Below are 23,664 nucleotides of genomic sequence, written 5' to 3'. Positions count from 1 at the left end.
TAATTTAATCAATAAAGTTTAAGAATTAAAAGAATTATAAATATTAAAAAAATGTGCAATAAGTTACTCCCCTAATTTCAAAAATAATTTTTCGTCATTTATAAAAACTGAAAAATATAGATTAGATATATTTTTATTGATATAATATTTAGAGAAATTATCAAAAATACATTTTTTCTTAAGTATTTTGCCATTTTACAATCTTTTGAAAATATTTTGTAAAAATACAGTGTAACAAAATCCATTCGCATGTGCAACTAGTTGATTCAAGTATTTTGTTGCATAAGAGGTTGGAAATACATGAAAATTGTACATATATAGGTGTATCAAGTGGTAGAAAATCTTATTTTTGAAAAAAAATATAGAATTTTTGCAAAAAAAATATTTTGCAATTTTTTTTTGAAAATTACAGAATTTTTTGCAAAAAAGAATGTTAGGCTTCAGTATTTTTATAATTATCTTTAATTATAAAAATAAAATTTTATGTCTTGGGAATGATGGGGTAGTATATATAGAAGCTAGGGCTGAGGCTATCAGGTCGCGTGGTCGTTGTTGTTTGTGTTTGCGATACTTCGATACTACATAAATTCCGATGAATGATATAGATATCGATTAGAGGTTTTTTCACTGTTCAGCTTAATATGGCGCCTTGTGATTATCTTCCTGAAGGAATTGTAATCGAAATACTTTCATGGCTGCATGTAAAATCTCTGCTACGATTCAAATCAGTTTGCAAGTTGTGGTTATGTATTATTTCAGACCCCGAATTTGTTCGAACTCACCTCACCAATTCCCTAAAAAAACCTTCAATACTGACGACTGTCTGCGTATATAACCTGATCAATCGTCCACATGTTGCATCTGTATCCCTAATCTACCCTAATTCTCTTCAAAGTAGTGTTAGTATTCGTACGCCAAACTCAAGTTTACTAGTGAATGATGAGACTACTTCCTGTAATGGACTCCTCTGTCGTCGAACTGATTTCCATGGAAATCATATTTATTTGTGGAACCCCTTAACCAGGCTAGGAAAAAGGCTCCCTCCTCCTAGTATTATACTTGCAGATGCAGTACCTAAAGTTTATATAGGGTTTTATTTTGATACTGTCTCTCACGATTACAAGATTCTTAGGATCGTAAACATTGAGTCTTGGGTACGAGTGGAGCTTTACTCCACTAAATCTGATTCTTGGAGAGAGATTCAAGTTGACACGGGCCAGACAAGTTTTATGCAGGACATAACATGTGGTCCTGTTATAAAAAGGGTATTATATCTCAACTGTAGTGGAGATGTGCTAATCTCGTTCCAATTGGATACTGAGATGTTCATCAAACCACTTCTACTTCCTACTACAGAGCTGGTTGATGGAACAAAGTCCAAGATATTTGAATTTGAAGGTAGTCTTGCTATAATCTTGCATTGTCGTTATGATAAATCACTTAGTTTGTGGACATTGAATGATCACGATGATGATGGTTGTGGCGTTGGATCTTGGACAAAGAAGCTCAATTTAGATGCCAGTTTTAAGATTGATTGCACGGCTATGTATATGGGTGTCGGACAACTTGTTGCAACCGAGAAATATAACAAATTCATCATTCATGACTATGTAAAGAAAGAGACCGAGAAGTTTCGATATACCAGAGGGAATAGTTGTATTCATGCAATGCTCAAGTATACCGAGAGCCTTGTTAGTGTAAAGGGGTTCAAAATATTTTAGACAAGTGGTAGAAAGGATTTGATCATCTAAATCAAGAAAGAATGGACAATTATAATGTTTATCTATTTTAATGTTTATGACTTTATGATTGTAGTGTTCTGGGACAGTTCTACAGTTTACACTCTAATAAAGCTTTCATTGTTGGTTTCTTTTCATTCATTGTTTACAACAAAAAACAAAACTTATCAATTGGTTTTTCTTAATCTTATGCTTGATCCTTTTCTAATTTATTGTCTTTTGATTATGTAAAGAAATAGGAGAGGGCCACAGTTACCGATAATATGACACCGATATATGTTCTATTGCATGCTAGTGTGTGATCTTAGTGGTTGATTGTGGAAGAAGAGATGGCTCTCTTTTATTGTCAGCGCTGTCGAATGTAAGTAATTATTTCATTTTTGGATTCTAATACATAAGCCGTAGCATTACTTCATAACTGTTTTGTTCAAATTAACACCAAATCTAGGCTTGTGCACGGGCGGAATCAGGAATATAGTTCAGGGGAATCAAATAATGGTCAGAGAACCGAACTAAATTATTTTATATTTTTCTAAAACTTTACACTAGAATTTTTGTGAATTTTGACGTTGACAAGGATCAAGACTCCCAACAGCCCCCCTAGTTCCTCACCTGGGCTTGTGAGTCAAAGATCCTTCCCAAGGATGATATAGTTTCAAAGTTTGTAATCAGCTAGAGAGTTGTCTTGTTGAGTAAGCTACCTTGTGTTCAAAACTTTGGGAGCACCATAACTATAATTCAAAAAATTTGTCCAAAATTCGACAGACAGGGAAAGAAAAGAGGAGATGGCGATGGAATCAGTGATTCAGTGATTTACGCTGTAGGGAACAACCCTGACGATGATCATGATTTTTTTATCAAGACCAGAGACACTACCCAAGGAAGCCTGATTACGACATCCATTCCCTGGATTTGGCAGACCCCGAAGCTAGTTGGAAGGACATAGGTGGGATGATTGATTGCGATATGTCGTATCCAAGTTGTGCTTCAGTCGGTGACAACATCTTCTTCTTTGGTGCCCATTCTGGAATCACCTCTCTCTGGTCTGTCGGCGACTTTTACGACACGAAGAATGACTGCTGGCAAACAACAACAACAATCATTGGGTTTGTTTTGACGATAAAATGTTGTCCTAGCCAGGCCAACCAGCGTCTTCCCCCATGGACAACATTATCTATTTAATCGGTAAAAGTGGCATCACTGCCTATGATATTCTCACCAAGAAGTGCCTTGAGGTTTCTGGTCCTCTTGCTCCCCATTTGGACCCGACATACTTGACTAATCACCCAAGATACTTCATTTGGGAGGTGACATCTTGTGCTTCACCATTACTCAATTCGGTGACTGACCGTGGAGGCTCCTTTTCGGAATATTACAGGTTCCAAGTTGGCCGCTTCTCTCAGCAAAAGGTGCTTCTCACTCCCCTCTCTGTACACCGCCTCCCTGTCCCTGCTGAAGGCCACGAGTCACATAGTTTTTCATTCCACATTAGTTTATTAGGAAAGATATTGTTTGGTAGATTTGCTTATCAGGTATAGTTGTGAATAATGTTGGTTTTCTCCATATTTCATATTTACCTATGTTTTATCACAAATAATATCATAACACTTGTTGTAAGTTGTATCACTTTATCTGTATTTATCATTGCCTTGAATACTTCCTTCGTCATCCCTGGGGTTCTGAGCATGATTCACACCAGCATTAGGATCATATGAGGCATCTTCGGTGTCATATTGTTCCCCTGTTCTCTTCACGCCATTTGTTTGCTGCTGGGAAGGACTGGCTCAAGCATTAATCTGTGCATATTAAGGACCGCAGCAACCTGTCTTGTTACTTTCTCATTCTGGGAATTTCAACTAAAAAGCTTAAGCTTTGATCAAATGTAGCTCAATTCTAGTTTACTTATTCAGTATTGGAAACTGGAAACTATATAGTCAGATGACCATAATATTTGACCATTAAAATCAAACAAAACTAATAGGACAACTTAACGTTTGGTTCCATTATAACGTTATTTGAGATAGATTTGAGCTATCCCTACTCTAGTTCCATGAGTAACTATCTACAACTGCAATTTGACATGAGAAACTGCTGACATTGGTCAACTAAAAAACATATTAAGCTTTAGAAACTGAAAACATTCTACATTTTTTGTACATTATACTATCCCTACTCGAAGCTATAGAAATTTTGAATACATATATCATCTTAACCTAATGCAACTTCAAAATCTATTTTCAACTATCAGTTCAGCAGCCGCGCCCATTGCACGAATGCCACTAACTCCCAGTAGGGCCAGATCTAGTTCTTCCTCGCCCCACTCCCTCAATCCCTTGCTTAAACTCTTCAATATCTTTATGTCTACATCCAGCATCCATGCAGGAGCGCAACCAACTATCAGGCTCACAAAACCGGTAACATATGCTCTCCATGTTGCCCCGCAACAACCAAGGGATATCTTTCCATCGAGTGCACTGGCTATAAATGCTAAGTGTTTCCCAAGAACATGTGGTCGTCGTTTTGGAGCAGTTATCGCCGAGCCTATACCCAATGCAAATGTTCCGGAAAGCATTGAGAAGTAGGCAAGAGCATAACCTCTTAGCATTGCAAGTATTCCTCCTGATTCCCCTTTTTCACAAGCCGACTCATTTACTGATATAAACCATGTAGGCAAGTATTCTTTTATCAAAGAATGAACAAAACTTGCTCCACCTGTTATCCAAACTATTGAAGCCCCCAGTGAAGCTGCCAGCTTGACACGTGTCATTGCTGCAGCAAGAGAGACTTGATTGTATCTCATTCCGTACTTGGTTTTTTTCTGCTTCTCTAGTTTCTCTGCAGGCAATCCACTAGTAGCAATATCTTTAACAGAATCCATTAAAAGAGTGACTATTTCTTTTGACATAAACATAACATTTCTGACAGATCGGTGAACACGCAAGTAGAGTATGCCTGGGGCAACTGGAGCAAGTCCACCAGATATATGAGATCCAAAACCATGACCAAGAAGGGCTCCAACACCACCACTATTTAATATGGGAGAGGAATTCAGCCCGAGAGTGGATCTGAAGCAGACCCTGAGAAGCTGAACTACGGCCTGGCTATCATGTTGGAACACATTATTGGAAGCGGAAAAAACTAGGAAGTCACTCCAACGCTTTACCTTTTGAGCCCATAGAGATGCTATGATGGGCATGCATGGCCACGGACAACCAGCAGCAAGTGTATTCAGGGCAGGTCCGACAAGGTTCAGATAACGATCAGTTTCCCTATCGAGTTTATAGGTAATTGTTAGGCTTACAAGAGCAGCCAATGGTAAAGGAAGGGTGGCAGGAGCACTCCCAACTACAAAAATAGAAGTCGTTAAAACTAGGTCAATAATTATAATTCTCAACAGCTCTTTCCATTCACATAATAGCACATTTATATACATTTTAAGGTTTCACCTAAATTTCTTCATCCAAATACAGGATGAGCAAACTCGTCAGATCAACCTTCTTCTGCTAATTTTCGATCAGATTTTATCAAATCCTAACTATTAGCAAAAGAAATTTTCTTAAAAATTTTCACAAGTGAGCTTTCCTGTGGTGAATCCAATTTGTGAGGTTTCCACTTGTGCTTTAGGGAATAGAGAATATAATGTTCAATCAAGAGATCAAGAGATCAAGAGGTGCAAAAACCTTAGTGAAACTACTGTACCAATTATTATAAAAAAATGATTCTGACTAGAACAAACCTGCCCCGAGACTTGGTACATCTACACCAGTGTCGGCCAAAATTTTGTGTATATGTTGCTCAATCATGGCTAAATTGGCAGCAGGGCTAGGCCAGTCAGTTCCATTCATGGAGGCAGGTTTCCAAAGACCTCGAGTCACTTCAGCTGAAAAGTAACTTACAATGGTTGCCAAGGATGCGGGAAGAAAATCAGCAAGATCTTTGAGCCCTGAAATTAACAAAGTACTTCAAAACAAATGTAGATAACTATAGCTTTATCATAAAATTGGTTTACTAATATTTTGACAGGTAAACCCTGGATATCCTTATACAACAAGAATTTAGGAGCATCACATCATGGAAAGAGAAAAACAGAAAGACGATAAAATTAGCAGTTTTTAAGTGTCAACACTGATAACAGAAGCTAACATTCAGCGAAACACGAGATAAATATAAATAGCAAAAAGTTCAAAGATTGCAACACAAATACATGCTTGATTTCAAACTTTAACAAAACTTAAATAGATTATAGACTGGGGAGATTTGAATCTCCCCCAAGTCTCCAAAACATTTGTGGAACCTAACTGAATTTCCTCAGAGCTTCGTCCTGTTGAACTTGCCCATCATCAGAGGCACCAAAATTTCTAATTCAAAAAAAAAAAAACAGAGCACATTCATCTAACCTGTTGCCAGTTCTCGGGGTGAAAGTTTTCCATAGGCACATGCGGTCAAAGAAGCATCAAGCACAAATGGAACAGCTTCCAGAATATCCCAAGCTGGTACCCTGATACGTAGAGAAATATCTTCAGCTGCAGAACCAGATGAATTACTACTCCCAGAAGTTGTGGGAGTCACGGATTGACCACTTTTATTTACTTTTCTAAACATCATGTTCAGGAGCCCATCAAAAATCTGGTAAACCGGTGTCCCGGGTACAAGGCTAGAAAGAGGTGATGCAATACATGCTTGATGTTGGCGGTACCAAAGTTTTAGCTTGGGAAAAGAATCCATAAAAATGGGTTCTGTAGACGGCATACTTGAAAGCCTTGACAATCTCTTGGTCGGCTCCTGGCGGAAGTTCCCTACGGATGCTAATCGGGAATTGCATACGTGTAAGAGGTCTTCAGGAGTCATCTGGGTACCAACCAGAGCTTTGTCTGCCATCACATGTTCAAGAGGAGGCTGATAAAATCTCCACAATTTCAGAAGAAGGGTGAAGGCATTGGAGAACACGGCATGAGGCGTCAACTCCTCTCCTGATTTCAGAGTCCAAGAAACACTCGGGGAGCAGGATCCAAAGAACTCACATAGGGGCATTAATGCACCAGCAAGTTCTGGAATCTGAAAAGGAGAGGGTAGTGTATTAGCTATACTCCGTCATCACAACAGAGCGTGAACAATATTCCTTCCAGAAAAGTAAGGTGACACTGACATACATATTCAGACAGGAACTTTAATACATACTGGGACCAGAACTTAATTACATATAGGGGCAAGAATTTCATACTTAATTTATTATCTTATATAAGTACACAATATTTATCATATTACGTGGGGGGACTGAGTTGGAAGCTTTCTCTCTGGAGAACAAATATAATTGTTTCAGATGCGTCGATCTTCTTGCGCAAAGAAGAAAATTCAGAAATAACATGAAGAAATAATAAACAAAAAATTTAACCTACCAATCCATGTATGGAGAATATCTGAACACAATCAATAGTCGTCACTCCGAGAAAAATCACATTTAAATATGGAGCACAAGCTATCAAGTAACTTTCACCAGAACTCTCTGCAGGAACTGGAGGTGACAGTAGCCTTGTGATGAAAACAACAGTATGCTCCTACAAGCACGAAAGTTAAACCATTTTAAAAAATGCAAAGATCTATAACTAAAGAGTCAAATTTTAGTAAAGAAAAAAAGTGTCACCTGTATATTCCAACCACGAGTAAGGGATGCTCCACAGAGAATAGTTGCTGCTGATATCTTCTCCTCATCTGAACCACTGACTGCAATCTCATATACTTTCTCTAATTCCGATAAGCTTTCATTAAATCCATGAGCTTAAATTCAGTTGCCATACCACTGGGTAATGTTACAAACATAGAGCATTTGATATACATTGTCTCAACTCTCAGGAATTGGGATGGCCAGCCTCAGTGTGGGGAGGTACAAAAATTTTAATTGAACTAGTACAGAATTTTTAATTTAGTTTATTATAATATCATCTTAATTGCAAATTTATCATAGATAAATGAGATTTTGTTATTAGAAGGTAAAAAAGCACAATATTGATATATACCTCATATTAATAAGTTGGGATGGGGGTCCACGGCCCATGCCATAGTTATTATTTTATATTAGTAAAATATCATAATTATTTACTTCAAATTTAAATCTAAAGAACCTAAGAGAAGTGTGAACTATTCCTCTTTCAATATATTCACAAATTAAAATTGTTGCGAGTCCCATATATAAAATTTTGACACACAGTCACACATGCATATACATATACATATATATATATATACACTTTTAAAGTAGAAACCATACTCGTCGGCTCAAATAATGTGACTTCACTAGAAAAAATTACCATGCCTTTTTCAATAATACAAGTCCTACCAATTAACTGTTTACAAATATAAGAAGCTCCACTAGCATTTTTTTAAAAGTAAAAATATTTTACATAGAAGTGCATAAAAGAAAACGGAAATCAACTACAGGCAGAGATCAAACCGAGAGGGTTCAAACAATTATCAAGGATCAAAGTATTTATTCTAAATAATAAAAGATAATTTCAATCTACGAATATATTCCACTGCTAATTATTGAACATATTGTTAAACTCTGATGGAATCAATTAAAGCAGAATACCTGCACTCGGTCTAAACTCTAAAGTGACCATTAAAAAAATAATTACTTTAATTCCAACCTAGTATAATTACAATGTGATGAACCTATCCAGAATACTAAGCACAAGACACAGGAAAAAATTGATTTTGTTATTCATAATAGCACTTATCAACACTAGTAATTAATGGGTACAAGAATGCATTTAAAAAATATTCTGATGCGATTAGGTAACTATTTATACTACAAAGCCCTTTAAGTAGTAACCTTAAAAGGGTGTAAACGAAAATTGAAGCTGAGAATACCTAGAAGCTGGAGTCTTAACCAAAGCACTTATCAGGGATGGAGTTAAAGGAGAGCCGTTCATCAATGATAACCAGCCAGGCATCTGGCCAGTAACACTACGAGGTATTTGGTTGCTGCGTCCTTTGACATATCCCGGCCATGTATATGCTGATGTGTCTAAAAGGTTCCTAGCTATACATGCCTCAACAATTAGATGACGCATGTTTCCAGCTGCACGAGATAATAAATTGATGTATATATACCGCTGTCAGATATTCGTCAAGACAAACATTAAAAAAAAGTAAAGAACAATTTAACTATTAATGCCACAGCACGTGTCCTGTGTGACTGCTGTTACTTTATATGTATTTACAAGAACATACACGCGTTAGATGTTGCAAGGGATTTAAAAATATCTGGGCAAGTCTATGGCGGTTAGGGTATCTTTTAGTGAATTATCCAACAGTCGAGGAATTTACTAGGATGTATTGTATTATTAATTTTATTTTATACAATAAAAATTAATCCAATTGATGTCATCGATTAACTACTGATACTGACAAACACAAGTATATAACATATACATACAAAAGTTCATCAAACTTAAAGTTGTAGTTAGTTACATAATCTATTTTATACGCAAATTTCCGATTATACCCTCAATTTTTTCATGTGTTTTCTTGATTTAAGGTCCTCTTTTTTTCTCAATTTTCACCCAAAAAAATCCTAAATGTTTGACCATACATAATGCAAAGAGGTAGCCCTTGCCTATTTCCTAGGCAGCTATAAAGTAAAAAGTAAAAACAATGCAGACTACCAAAAAAATGTTAAACACCCAACTTGGAAAATTTCAAACCGTAGTGTTTACCTAAACAAAATTCTAACGTGACAATGATAAATCAACTTTTATCATAATAGTCAAAGGGGGTATTATGAATCGATTGCATAAATTAGAAGAAAGTAGGTTTTAATTAAAAAAAAGATGTGTAAAAAACAGCTTTTAAGCTAAGAATAGGTAAAAAGTTTTACCCCGGTTGTATTCTCGTATCATTTTCATAGTGGTTTCTTGAATTATATTATATGGTTTATCCGAATTGGGGCATTCCACGTAAAATATTAGTACACTCTTTAACTACTTTCTATAAGAAATTAAAGCGAAAAAACTAAAATGCACAAAAGAACTAGAACACAGGGTGCATTTTGTCTTGTACACTTAAATCAACTTTTATCATAATAGTCAAAGGGGGTATTATGAATCGATTGCATAAATTAGAAGAAAGTAGGTTTTAATTAAAAAAAAGATGTGTAAAAAACAGCTTTTAAGCTAAGAATAGGTAAAAAGTTTTACCCCGGTTGTATTCTCATTTCATTTTCATAGTGGTTTCTTGAATTATATATTATGGTTTATCCGAATTGGGGCATTCCACGTAAAATATTAGTACACTCTTTAACTACTTTCTATAAGAAATTAAAGCGAAAAAACTAAAATGCACAAAAGAACTAGAACACAGGGTGCATTTTGTCTTGTACACTTATCTCAATGTGGTGTATTACAAAGCCTAGAACATTCAGAAAACTCACCGCAGCTGACTGGCATATCAGACAAAGTTACACCATCGAGGTACCCACTACCAACTGTTAGACCAGAAAGAAACATCATTGCTTTTGCAGCAGCTTGATTTGCAACTGAACTCACTGATCCTGGTGGAGTAAGCAAGCCTTCATAATCACCCAATTGTTGCACACTGGACACCAAATCATTCCGAAGTTCTAAACGAGTTAGTTTCTCTTGCTTTTTATTTGTAAAACAGTGCTTAGCTTCATCAATTGCAGAATTCTCCTCTTCCTCGATGATATTTATAATAGCCAGTGGAGTTATCGACAACAACAAGCATAAGCATGTGTCGAGTCGAGGAACTGGACCCTCACTCGGGTCTCTTTCCTTAAACAACAAGAAGATGACAGTAGAGAATGTCAATAAAAGTAATAATAGTGCTATTTCAAAGAATAAAAGAATAAAAATTTACCTAAAAACGTAAATAATACTGGTCATTAACTTTTATAACATGTACTAAGAGGTTCTTAATGCACAAGTCATATTAGTATTTTTCTGCAATTTTAAATTACTGTATTGGACAATATTTAGTATCTGAATGATAGATTTGAAGGCACTGATTTGTTTAAAGTACAACTTATAAGTAAAAAGTTGGACCTCAATATTGTGATGTGAGGTTTGATTTCCGGATCAGCTCACCTATGAACAGAAAGGTCAGGCAGGAGAAATTGCATAATGCCCTATGACCGACTTTTCTGATGAGTTAGACCTCAATATTGCGAGGTTTAATTGCATTATGAACTAAATTCATTTAGTGCTTTTAGATCAATCACACAATAATAATTCTAGTCTGTTCCTGATAGTGTAGAGATACGAAAAGAACCAGGGGCCTACCCTTTGCACAAGACGTAAAGCTGCTACCCATAGACCAAGAAATGCATCCTGCCACGTGGTCTGATTAACTGCCTTAAGAGCCTTTACCAAACCTGCAGCAAGTAATTCGGCCAATCCTTTAGAATATATATATATATATATATATATATATATATATATATATTCGATCATCAATAATACCTGTGTTGTGCTGATACAAATATAACTATTACAAGTTAATATATTTAAAACTCTCGCATTGTAATTGGTCAATACATAGTCCCTGTGTAGGACTTAATATATATGATCAAAAGATTAAGTCTCTCGCAGACATCTCTACTAACAAAAAAGATAGAATCTCAATCCACGAAGAAATTGGACAGAGTTTTTTCTTGCGACATTCTTGGTGTAAAGAATATAACATACCAATAACAGTCTCAGTGGCACTTGTAGCCACAACTTGTGACCCATCCATAGTGTCTTCTAGAAATATATCAATGGGAAGCCAAAGTGCAGAATGTGTAGCTCCGTGACACTGTGCAGAAGAAGATATAAGTGAACCAGAAGCCATTACAGCATGAAATTGTTGATGTGAACTTCTGTTGCACTCCTGGGAGAAAACTCTATGTGCATCAGATGTCAGTTGCAAAAGAGCATCGGCCGTAATATTTTTAGAAATTCTCAATGCTGATGAGTTAGCTGCAAGTATTTGCAAGCCCTCTATGAAAGATTCCCATATGACCGGCCTAAGAGAGAATTATATTCAGTTAAAATAGATAATCCAAGTACTTAAAAAATCTAAAATTAAATGTATTTAATCCTGTTAACAGTCATACTCGGTTGCCGAGCTGTTGAGATCAGAATGACACAAATATCAAAAACAGTAAAATCAACAGAAAGTAGATGCGAAAGACAGTAATCTTACATGTTCCTGCGTGCCAAGTAAAGTATCCTGGAAGTAACTTTATCACGGAAAAATTCTCCAGTTACTTCTATAGCCACTAATGTATTCATTTTGCGCAATCCCTCGTGACGCTCTGCTGTCTTTTCATCAAAGCAATTATCATCGTCTATTTCCATATCTTGTGACTTAATCGGCCACTTATAACTTTTTCTAGGTGCAAGTTCTATCAATCCTTCATCATCCAGTGAGGCATCAATTAACTGCCATACAATTGAAAAGACAAATTCAACTACGAGAATCCCCGGCTCACATGCTTCAAGGCCAAAACTCTTGGAAAGCTGAAGAACTTCGTCAACAGATTCCATGATCCTGCAATAGCATTGACCGATTAATGAACAGCTGTGATCTCAAATTACTAACGCCCATAAATTAAATTTGCTCAATTTAGTTTCTAGCTTTCAATATTTTTCTTGCTTATGACTTTACATATTTATTTTATTACAGTGTTTGTTTTACTTATTAAAAAGAAATACTCAAGTTTATGCTTGTCTAGATCATATAATGTAGTCCAAGTTCAACATATTGTTTTTTATAAATCGAAAAGTTAAATGATTTCTAAAGACTATGATGCTATATCACTGCTTAAGGCTCTGGTCTATACAATATATCATCCAGTTTAGAACATGAACATAAGTTATACTAGAAATCTATTGCACAAATTTACAACTCCGTCGAGTCGAGCTACAACTCCATTAATTAATTGCTTGTAAAGAGAAAGAAATCATACTTTTGATAGTGTTGACCAATAATTTGAGATGACAAAGAAAATGCATGTCTTTTAAGAAGTTCCATATAAATCCTGTATGCAGCAGGTTGCCTCCTTCGACATGGAACTACCCTGCAGTGGTAGAAGAAAGAATAAACATGAATATAAATAACAACTTGACAAGTTAAAAGCAATGTTAAATGCAATTCCATCACTGACAGGAGCCTAAGCTAGCAACCAAGAGAATCAAGTACAATTGAAAATGATATGATAGAATGTCAAAGGTTCTAAACTCAAATGACAGAAACAATGGTTGTTTAACAACTCCCGGTAGTAATTTTATTCATGATAAGCAAATTTCACAAAAAAAAAGTATCTGACATACAAGATAAATAAATTGCAACAAGAATGTCTCAGGTATCATCAGGAAACAAAAGAGAGAGCAAATGTCTTGGTTTTAATAGCCCAATATTTTTCTGATAATTATCACTCCTAATTTCCCACAAATTAAACACCATGCACAAAAAAGACGGCATGTTCATTTTCCTACTCATGTAAATACACAAAAAAATGCAGTAGTAAGGCTAATAATTTAGCTCAAGCGGAATACCAACTCCAGCTTACAAACAATCCAAACAAATATCTATACTTCATTAAAACCAATCAAAAATCAAGCAACACACATACACTACATAGTCTACATACACAGTAAAAAAACACTTACATTTTTTACTGAAATTCCACAATAAAACACAATTTCAATTGTTCTACCGAAATTCCCACATGCAGGCATACACATTATACAGTCTACATAAACAGTAATAAAAAATCTATTACAATACACACTCCACATACATATACATAATGTATATTCAATTGGCAAAAAGATACAATTTTTAACACATACCTAACAGAAAGAAGTGCAAGAACAAGCATTGGCGGCAAAATCTTCATACTCAAAGCCATTTCGAGAAACTTCCAAGTAATGGGCACACTATTTTCCCAACAAATATAATCAACAATCAACTTAGCAGCTTCAATTGAAGGCAAAGACACTCCAGCTGATGAAAGAGTTGAAGATAACTGAACAGCCCAAGTCAATGGATCAGTAGCTCTATGTTGAGCCAATTTTGTAAGCTCAATTACACTGTCCCATATAGTTTCTTGCTGAGAATTCATCACCATAGCTACCCAAAATTGAAAAAGATGCAATCTTTCATATAATCAAGAACCAAGAAATATTATGTGTGTATATTCACTTTGTTTGAAATTTTGTGGGGTTTTAAAGGGATGAAAAGGGTGTGTGCTACAGTCACTTTCTTGGTGATTAAGTGGATAAAGATTCAATCTTTATATAATCAAGAACTTAAAAACAAGAATTTGTGTGTGTTGTGTGTGTAATTTTTTATTTGTGGGGTTTTTAAAAGGGGAAAAGGGTTAAATTTGCAGTGACTTTTTGCTGCAAAAAGGACTAAAGTTTTGATTAATTGACTGGGGAAGTACTGTAGAGGTGAGGATTTGGTGTTTTACAGTTTTCTTGATTTTCACGTGTTTTGTGTTTTGTGTTTTGTGGGCCTTTTTCTTTTCTGATTGTAAGCCTTGAGGAGAGAATTTGTGGGACCTTTGTATCTATTTGGGCATTGGTTTTTGGGCCTCGAAAAATAGGATGATTCTGTATATAATTGACGTGTTTGATTTTTGTAAAAGTTAGTAATGGAATAATTAGAGCTTAATTTAAATGATTGATTAGAATATTGAACACTATTTTCTTATCAAAATACTAATTGATTGGCTGCAATGTTATAAAAATTGAATCGAACTAATCGGTAAGACAATCTTGTAGCAATTAATCGGAATGACATCTCCGGGTCTCGCCATGACTATTATTTAAGAGATTTGGGTTGGCATTGGAGGATAAGGTGTTAGTTCGAGATGATATCTCCGGCAGGTCTCCACCATGCTTAAGCAACTGGAGCAGTTTCTATGGAGCATATGTTATGAAGATGCAAACAAGATGGAAGCCTAAAGTGCTGAAGCCTGAAGGTGCCCTATGAACACATATTGGCCTGATTAAAATACACCATCATCGCGATGGTCAGAAGCACATAATTATCTAAGAAAATGTTGGTCTTTCTATCACGATTTGGCAAATTCTTATAACTTAACTTGGGGATTCCCAGCATATGCAAGAGCTATCAGCACCTTTTGATGATTGCTCTGGGTCTATCAACTAATAGCCTGGAGGATTTGTGTAACAAATTAGATGCAATCCAATAGATATCAACTTGAAGAAACAACCCCGACTAACTAATAATTACCCACTTTAAATATAGAATAACTAAAAAGAAACTGCTTGAATAACGTTTACTCCATCCTTATATAAAAGCACAGATACCACCCATCATAAAAAATCACATCAATATTACGGCATCTTTTTCTACCGAATAAATTGATGCATAACAATACAGTTCTACATGAACACCAAGTCAAGAGTAATAGAATTTTAATCTTAACATATGTCTAGCATTTGCAATAGAGAAACTAATTGAATCATAGGAAGCACTAAATAGATGTGCACTATTTCTGAATTCGGCCACCGGCATTGCTAAGATGCATGCACTGCAGTTGGATCTTAGCCACCACGAGCTTCTCTTCGTGTGGCATCATGTAGTAGGTCAATGTCCACTCCTTCAGGTGGTAACTGGACATATCTTACAACAGATCCTCGAATGAAACAGTTCCTCACTGAAAGCTGCAAGTTGCGAAAAGTAAAGATAGTCAATTAAACCAATAGCCAGTATGCAAGAAGAGAAAATATTGATGCATGGAAAATAAGAGAGCACGCATAAAAAGGATTCACAGTTATACTCCCCAGTCCCACACCACTCATATTAAAACAATATTTAAGCTGAGAATCAAAAAGCAAACACGTTCCAAATTTGAGGGAGGAGGGAAGAGAGAAAAGACTTGTATTTTTGAAGTTTGATATATTCAGTTAAATTTATTAGGCATCAAAAAAATGTTTGAAATTAGGCATCTTAGTCATCCACATAGTAAGAGCAACTCCAAAAGCTAATCCATATACCCTCCGTTGTCAAAATTTGAGGAGACAGAGACAAAAAATCATCTCCAACACTCTCCTAGTCCCTCTTTATAATGGTAGGAGCTCTAAAACTCTCCTCAACGATGAGGAGCATATTTTGTCTCCCCAATTGATTTTAGAAATTGATAAATAAGCTCCAACAATTACTATTTAAGCTCCAATTGCCTTGTAAATGACTTAACTACCCATGGAAAAGATAAATTCAATTAATTCCACTATTAAAAATCACGAGAAAAAGTGTTATAAAAATGTCTAAAATTTAAAAATGGAGCTTAAGTAGTAAAAATTGGAGCTAATTTAATAATTCCCTTAATTTTATATTAGTAATACTGATTTCCCTCTAAAACAGTAAAATGTATCCATCATTTCCCAACCTTTTTTACCACTGATCTTTTCTGTTACTTTTTCTTTAACTGCAATGAATAGAATTTAGGCTTTAAAAAAAATTATTTATTCAAGAAAATCTTGAACTTGCTGCAATACTCTGTTTTGAGAAAACATGTTATATTTTAAGTTCGATATAGGGGTACATGCTGCATTGCGTAATCTTGTTTATTTTAGATTACCATCATAGTGGTGTCATCTGCATTAAACCATCAGACACATGGATACATTAACAGGGAAGAAGAATAATGCAAAGGTAATATGTGTAAATTGTTATAAGCATTAAAGATACAATGGGGTCATTTTTCTAAAATCTGGAAACTGCAATGAAACTTGAAATATACATATCTAAAGAAAATAGATTAAGAATAGTTAGAGATAAATTTTGAGGAGGGTTATTGGAGTAAGATGATATATTTGTATCTTAAATGACTAGGAGTCTATTTAATAAAAAAATTAATGCGGAGAGAGGTAAGTAACTCGTGGAGTTGCTCTAAGCAACCTAATTTTGGGCAGGCAATAGAACAAAAGAATTAGACAAATAGGAACTAATTTAACATCTTAATCTACAGTTGTTAATTAAGCATGCTGTTGGCAAGACGCTTGTGCTCACAGTTGAATTGTAACAAATGTAGGAACCAAACTGAGTCTGATTTTTAGGTTCGCTGTTGCTGTCTATCTAATATAGCTCACATCTGAAGCTATCTACTGGATAAAATTTGATTAATTAGCAACTAGTTGATAATGCCAATCAAAACACCAAGTCGAGCCTCGACGTCCGAGTACTTTCGAGAAGACTAGTCGACAAGCCACGCCTGAACAGTCGTAAATAATTGACAAGTCATTCATATCCATATATAAACTAGAGTTTATATATAACTGAACACGTCAATTTTATAATTTAAATCAAAAGTAATAGAATTACAAGTTCAATTAAGCATTATTACCACAAAATAAAATCTAATCACCAGATACTATAAAAGTGCAAGCAAATAAAACCACAAGTGATGATTAGAATCAAGCAAAGTCATCCATCTCAATATGTTCATTACCATCTCCTTCTGTATTGTCATTGGTTGGATCTGGCTATGGTAAACCATATTCATGGTTATCACGGCGCCCAGTCGAGCCTCGAGGCTCTCGAAGCCCGAGTATTTTCGAGAAGACTAGTCGAGCACTAGTTGTCTTGTGATAAGTATGTAGTCAACTCACATTTCACATATTCAAGAATATGTTCAACTTATAGCTATCCAAGTCAATAATAGGCAGATCATGTGAACGAAAGGCAACTCTTCGATTTTTTATAAACATTTTTGCCTATTTTTAAGCCTCCGTGCAGTGTAGTAATTAAGTAGTTAAATTTCACAATTCTAAGCATTGGTTCAAAAGTCAAAACCTATTAACCAGATACTAAACCAGTAATCTCTCTCATACACACAATGTTGCAAAAACTAACTTGTATATATGTATCAGTCAAGTTTTACTCTAAACAACATTAAGCTCCAAAATCCTACAACCAATAAAAATTCACTAAATAAATGTAAGAGATTCTTTAACCATGCAAATATACCCATGATAGAATCCAACGCAATATACAGTTCAAAGTACATAAGCATACTACTACTCACCAAAAAATACACATTTGCTTTACTTAATTTGAACTTCAAAGGCTAAATTAGTCTGTTACTGAACACGCACTACTAGCCTACTATCCATCAAAACAAAACAAACCCCTAACTAATTTCAAGAAAATAAAACAAACCCAACTCACAAAACAAAAACACATCAAAAAAACAAACCCCTAAACTATTTCAACAAAATTAAACAAACCCACCTCATAAAAATCAAAACTTTAAAAAAAAAACCTAAATAATTTCAAGAAAACAAAGCTTACCATATGAGGGTACTTATCTTGATCAACAACCCTAGTATTCTCCAGCTTGATGTTTAAATATTGATCAACAGAATGAAGGGTCCCTCTAATTGCTAAATCATTCTTCAATTCTACGGTTACCTCACGACCAACTAAATCTTTAAAGTATGAAAAGAACAACTGCAATTCAGAATAACAAAATCAAGATTAAAGAGACCAACAACAGTGAGTTTATATATATGAAAAGATAAAGATAGGTTGTGTAGGTATAGAATTGTTATTACCATTGTTTCTTGGATGCAAGGTCTTCACTTGTTCTTTTCAGCTTGCAAGTCCGGGTGTTGGCCAAATGTTTTGGGCAGGACTGTTATTCGGGCTGACCTGGTCGATTTTCGGGCCCGGTCTAATTTGAACCGAAATTAATCGAGTTGAATTGAGTCGGCTGGTTTAAGTAAACAAGCATAAATCTCTACCCGAACTCAACTCGTTTAATTTCACGAGCCAATTCGAGCCAGCTCGTTTAGCTAAACGAGCCGGTTTTAACGAGTCGGCCGTCCGACTCGTTTAATTTTACATTTAATTGAACTTAAACCTCTACCCTAACTCGTCTCGTTTAATTTCACGAGTCGAGCCGAGCCGGCTCGAGTAATTAAACGAGTTGGAACATTTACCTGAACTCGGCTCGTTTAGTTAAACGGACCGATTTTAACGAGTCGGGCGGGCCGACTCGTTTAATTTTACACTTAATTGAGTTTAAACCTCTACCCGAACTCGACATGTTTGATTTTACGAGTCGAGCGAGCCGACTCGAGTAATTAAATGAGTCGGAACCTCTACCCAAACTCAACGAGCCGAGTCGAGCTCCCTTAAACGAGTGCGAGCCGGGCGAACTCGCGAGCCGGGCGACTCGAATTACAGCCCTACGGAGAATGATCTTCCACGTTAATTGTGCGAATTAACCTCAAATATTACTCCAACTCTAATTTTAAAACGTAATTTGAAAATTATTTTTCACCAGATAAAACATAACTTCGTATATGTTTTTCTGTTTCGATATTTCTGTTACTAATTTAAAAACGAACCATCAAACAATGTTTTTAAGAGATAAATAATTCTTGTAATAAGCATTATATCGCAACTATAGCTTCATACGGTTTGTGTATACATGTGAAATTACTTCAGGTACATAGTAGTATGTATTCGATGCTACATTTTTTTACAAATAAATATTTTATTTACTTTATCTCAAATCCAGGATATGGGTATACTAACTGAATTTGTACATAAAGCCTGGACCAAAATTTGGCCCGACCCGATCCGGTCAAAATCCGGCTTGGGCTTAGGGCCACAACGGGCCCTATATTTTTAGACAAAATCCGGCCCGATCCGGTACGGTTAAAAATACGGGTTTCGGCCCGACCCAGTCTTTGGTCCGGCCTGATTAAAAATCTGGAAAAAAAAATCCGATTAAAATATGATTATTCTAATATATTGTCTTATATATTTATGAATTTACACTTAATATAAATAATACTTTAAACACATATATATTTACATATTCGTGATTAATAATATTATTATATACTTTATTGCAGGATTAGTGAAAGAATATACAAGTACACTATATATATAGGGATAGCATTGATAAAACATATTATTCTATAAACATTTAATTTTTTGTCGGACTGAAATATTTACAACGAAGTAATATTTTCATAAAATATTACATGCAAACTAATACATTTTTACGATGATTTAGTTGCTAACATATGTAGTCTCCGGAGTCTCTAATAAAACTCGATCCGATTTAAATTAGAAAAAAAACCTGTCTGATCCGATCCGGCCCGAAAAAAAGCCCGGGGAGGGCCGTCTCGAGGGCCCAAACGGGCTCTGACATTTTCAAAAAGTCCGGCCCGATCCGGTCAAAGTTAAAGCCCGAAAAGCCCGCCCCGGTATGCATCTCTCATACTACCTGGTAATGGTTTGTCAGGGATATTTTATATAACAGACGGATTCTACATTATTGGATATAAGATTAGATGGTCTGAATTTAAAATTTTCTATTACCAGCTACTAACATTGTTCGTGGTCTTGAAATTTTTACAGGTGTTGGATTTTTAAACGCAGCGGGGCGTGGAAAAACACTTTTACACATACAAAAATCCAAATAAAAGCATACAGATCATGAATAAAAATTCGAGGGATCGAATCTAACCTTTAAAATTAATTCGGAGACAACGATCAGAGATCCTTAGCAGTTGCTCCTCAAGTGTGAAGCACTCCACCGGTATCCACCAAGAAAACGATGTTAAGGAGGAGGAAGGAGGTGGAGAGGATTGGATTTTCCAAACTTTTTGGGTTTTTGGGTTCGATGTGGGTTAGAATAAAATAGGGTCTATAATAGTGTATTTATAGGCAAAATTTCCAGCTGAAATTTTCCCATAAATAATATTATTATTATCCCATTTATTATTCTAATTAATAATTAAAACACCTTTTAATTATTAATCCTTTTTCTAAACACTTTAGAAATAATTCTCTCTCTTGATTTAATTTCCAAAAATTAAATCCTTAATTAATAATATTAAGAATTTTTCTTAATTAATTTATAATCAATTAAATCTCATTTAATCAATTATTAAATTTGCCAATTAATTATTTATTTCATAAATAAATAATTATTAGCCATTATTAATTAATTCCCCCAGCATTAAATCATTCTCTTTTTATGGTGTGACCTTGTAGGTTCAATATTAAGCTGGTAATAGAAATAAATAATAATAAAACTATTTTATCATTATTTATATAAATTCTCTAATTTATTAAATATGATTAATTAATTAATCACATTTATTCTACATCGTGAGTGATGCTTCTCAACATATCGCGACTATCCGGATAATATGAATTCACTGCTTAGAATACCGAGAACATATCAGTGAATAGTTACCGAACAATAAACTCCTTCTACCCTACAATGTCCCGATTAAATACAAGGCATGGATCTCGTGTCAAGCCTATCTAATTCAATCACTTGCTTACCATTTACTATGCGTAGTTCTATGCAAATTAGAAACTCCTTTCTAATTTCATTCACTCTGGCCAGAGATTCCTGAACTAGCATAAGTGGATCAGCCTTGAATATTCGCTTCCTTCACTGGAAGGGGTAGATCCTTTATTGATCATACACTATCTTCGTGTACAAATTCCTATACCCAGAAGAGCCCTAATAATTGTCCCTGGAGACTAAGAACTAAACCAAAGCATAGTTCAGTGTACACAAGATGACTATGATGACCTCAAGTCCAAGGATACTTGTACAACTATCACTAAGCGAACAACTGCTGACACGTGAGTGAACTCCATCAGTTGTTCAGCTAGGCGAGTCATGTGCAGTGAACTTATTCTATAATAAGCACCTACATACTAGCTATAGTGTCACCACACAAATGTCTATGAGAACAGACATCCTTCATAATGAAGCAAGCATAGTATGTACCGATCTTTGCGGATTATTAATTACCAGTTAGTAATCCTATGACCAGGAACTATTTAAGTTTAGAGTTATCATCTTTTTAGGTCTCACTATTATGATCTCATCATAATCCATAAAAAGCTTTACTCTAAACTATGGTATATCTTATTTAAACACTTAAGTAGATAGAGCCCGTAATAAAAATAAAACAAGTCTTTTATTAATATCAATGAAATCAAAACAGATTATATAAAAGTTATTCCTAAATCCTAATACATGATTGGACTTAGGACATTTTCCTTTCAATCTCCCACTTGTACTAAAGCCAATCACTCTGGTATCTAATACCCATCTTGTCTTCATGACGATCAAAGTGACTTTCATAAAGTAGCTTTGGGAGTGGGTCTGCTATGTTGTTATGTGTGTCAACTCTATTTCAATACAATACAAGAAATGTTACCGCGCTCCCACTAACCCTTTTGTAGACGCATGGTTCATCTTCGTTTTTGATAAAATCAAACTCTTTGATTGTCTCATCAAAACGAATGTTCCATCTTTCGAGAAGCCTGCTTTAAACCACATATGGTTCGCAGCAGCTTTCACATTAGGTTTTTATTTCTCTTGGAAAGAAAACCATCTGGCTAATTGTCAGATCTCATAGTCGTAGTAAGCAGCATTCGCAAGCAAAATCCGAACTGATTTTAACATGGCTACAGGTAAAAGGTTTCATCAAAGTCAATCCATTGCCTTTGTTTGAATTCTTTTGCCACAAGCCTGGCCTTAAAGGTCTTCACCTAGCCATCTGCTATAATCTATCTTTTGTATACCGTATACATAGATTCCTTTCCGGATTTCATGGCACTATACCATTTCTCTGAGTCAACACTACTCATAGCCTCATTATAGGTCACAGGGTTGTCATCATCAATGATCGACAACTTATTGTCATTCTCAATGACAAGGCCATAATACCTCTCAGGTTGGCGAGACACTCTCCCTGATCTATGAATGGGCTGTTCCACAAAAGGTTGTTCAGTCAGAACAGGTGTTTCCACTCGATCTGTAGTAGTTTGTGCTTCTTGAACTTCATCAAGTTCAATTTTGCTCCCACTATTTCCTTCAAGGATAAACTCCTTTTCCACGAAGGTAGCATGTCTGGAGACAAACACCCGATGATCGGTGTTAAAGTAATACCCTAAAGTCTCTTTAGGATATCCCACAAAACCACATTTTACGGATCGATATTCCATCTTATCTGGGTCAGCTTTCTTGACATAAGCTGGACATCCCCAAATCTTAACGTGTTTAAGACTCGGTTTCCTTTCTTTCCATATCTCATACGAAGTTTGAGGAACAGATTTTGGAAGGCACCTTATTCAGTAAATATGCTGAGGTTTCCAATGCATAACCCCATAGGAATACTGGAAGATTTGCATAGTGAAAGGAATGTCCTAAGTCCAATCATGTATTAGGATTTAGGAATAACTTTTATGTAATCTGTTTTGATTTCATTGATATTAATAAAGACTTGTTTTGTTTTTATTACGGGCTCTATCTATTTAAGTGTTTAAATAAGATATACCATAATTTAGAGTAAAGCTTTTTATGGATTATGATGAGATCATAATAGTGAGACCTAAAAAGATGATAACTCTAAACTTAAATAGTTCCTGGTCGTAGGATTACTAACTGGTAATTAATAATCCGCAAAGATCGGTACATACTATGCTTGCTTCATTATGAAGGATGTCTGTTCTCATAGATATTTGTGTGGTGACACTATAGCTAGTATGTAGGTGCTTATTATAGAATAAGTTCACTGAACATGACTCGCACAGCTGAACAACTGATGGAGTTCACTCACGTGTCAGCAGTTGTTCACTTAGTGATAGTTGTACAAGTATCCTTAGACTTGAGGTCATCATAGTCATCTTGTGTACACTGAACTATGCTTTGGTTTAGTTCTTAGTCTCCAAGGACAATTATTAGGGCTCTTCTGGGTATAGGAATTTGTACACGAAGATAGTGTATGATCAATAAAGGATCTACCCCTTCCAGTGAAGGAAGCGAATGTTCAAGGCTTATCCACTTATGCTAGTTCAGGAATCTCTAGCCAGAGTAAATGAAATTAGAAAGGAGTTTCTA

At 35.4% G+C, this 23,664-nt stretch overlaps 3 protein-coding genes across 3 annotated transcripts; 1 reads left to right on the top strand and 2 right to left on the bottom strand.

Moving 5' to 3' along the window:
* Nucleotides 1-641: 641 nt before the first annotated feature.
* LOC141691045 (F-box/kelch-repeat protein At3g23880-like) lies at nucleotides 642-1,721 on the top strand. Its single transcript, XM_074495791.1, has one exon. It carries the CDS (start codon nucleotides 642-644, stop codon nucleotides 1,719-1,721), a length of 1,080 nt encoding a protein of 359 aa, XP_074351892.1.
* Nucleotides 1,722-3,840: 2,119 nt separating this feature from the next.
* LOC141689915 (mediator of RNA polymerase II transcription subunit 33A-like) lies at nucleotides 3,841-14,201 on the bottom strand. The gene is made up of 12 exons (XM_074494439.1): nucleotides 13,592-14,201; nucleotides 12,706-12,816; nucleotides 11,940-12,287; nucleotides 11,441-11,760; nucleotides 11,036-11,127; nucleotides 10,168-10,528; nucleotides 8,607-8,817; nucleotides 7,381-7,495; nucleotides 7,136-7,294; nucleotides 6,137-6,794; nucleotides 5,476-5,682; nucleotides 3,841-5,084 (listed from the first exon to the last, which is right to left on the bottom strand). The coding sequence occupies exons 1-12, from the start codon at nucleotides 13,867-13,869 to the stop codon at nucleotides 3,964-3,966; spliced, it is 3,981 nt and encodes a 1,326-aa protein (XP_074350540.1). The 5' UTR covers nucleotides 13,870-14,201; the 3' UTR covers nucleotides 3,841-3,963.
* Nucleotides 14,202-15,014: 813 nt separating this feature from the next.
* Nucleotides 15,015-18,472, bottom strand: LOC141693838 (sm-like protein LSM2). Its single transcript, XM_074499013.1, has 3 exons — nucleotides 18,329-18,472; nucleotides 18,066-18,224; nucleotides 15,015-15,436 (listed from the first exon to the last, which is right to left on the bottom strand). The coding sequence occupies exons 1-3, from the start codon at nucleotides 18,329-18,331 to the stop codon at nucleotides 15,317-15,319; spliced, it is 282 nt and encodes a 93-aa protein (XP_074355114.1). The 5' UTR covers nucleotides 18,332-18,472; the 3' UTR covers nucleotides 15,015-15,316.
* Nucleotides 18,473-23,664: the final 5,192 nt, after the last annotated feature.

Source organism: Apium graveolens, chromosome 10 (genome assembly GCF_009905375.1).
Source record: "Apium graveolens cultivar Ventura chromosome 10, ASM990537v1, whole genome shotgun sequence".
Lineage (NCBI taxonomy): Eukaryota > Viridiplantae > Streptophyta > Magnoliopsida > Apiales > Apiaceae > Apium > Apium graveolens.
The sequence above is the reverse complement of the archived record's forward strand: the minus strand, read 5'-3'. Positions and strand labels throughout refer to the sequence as shown.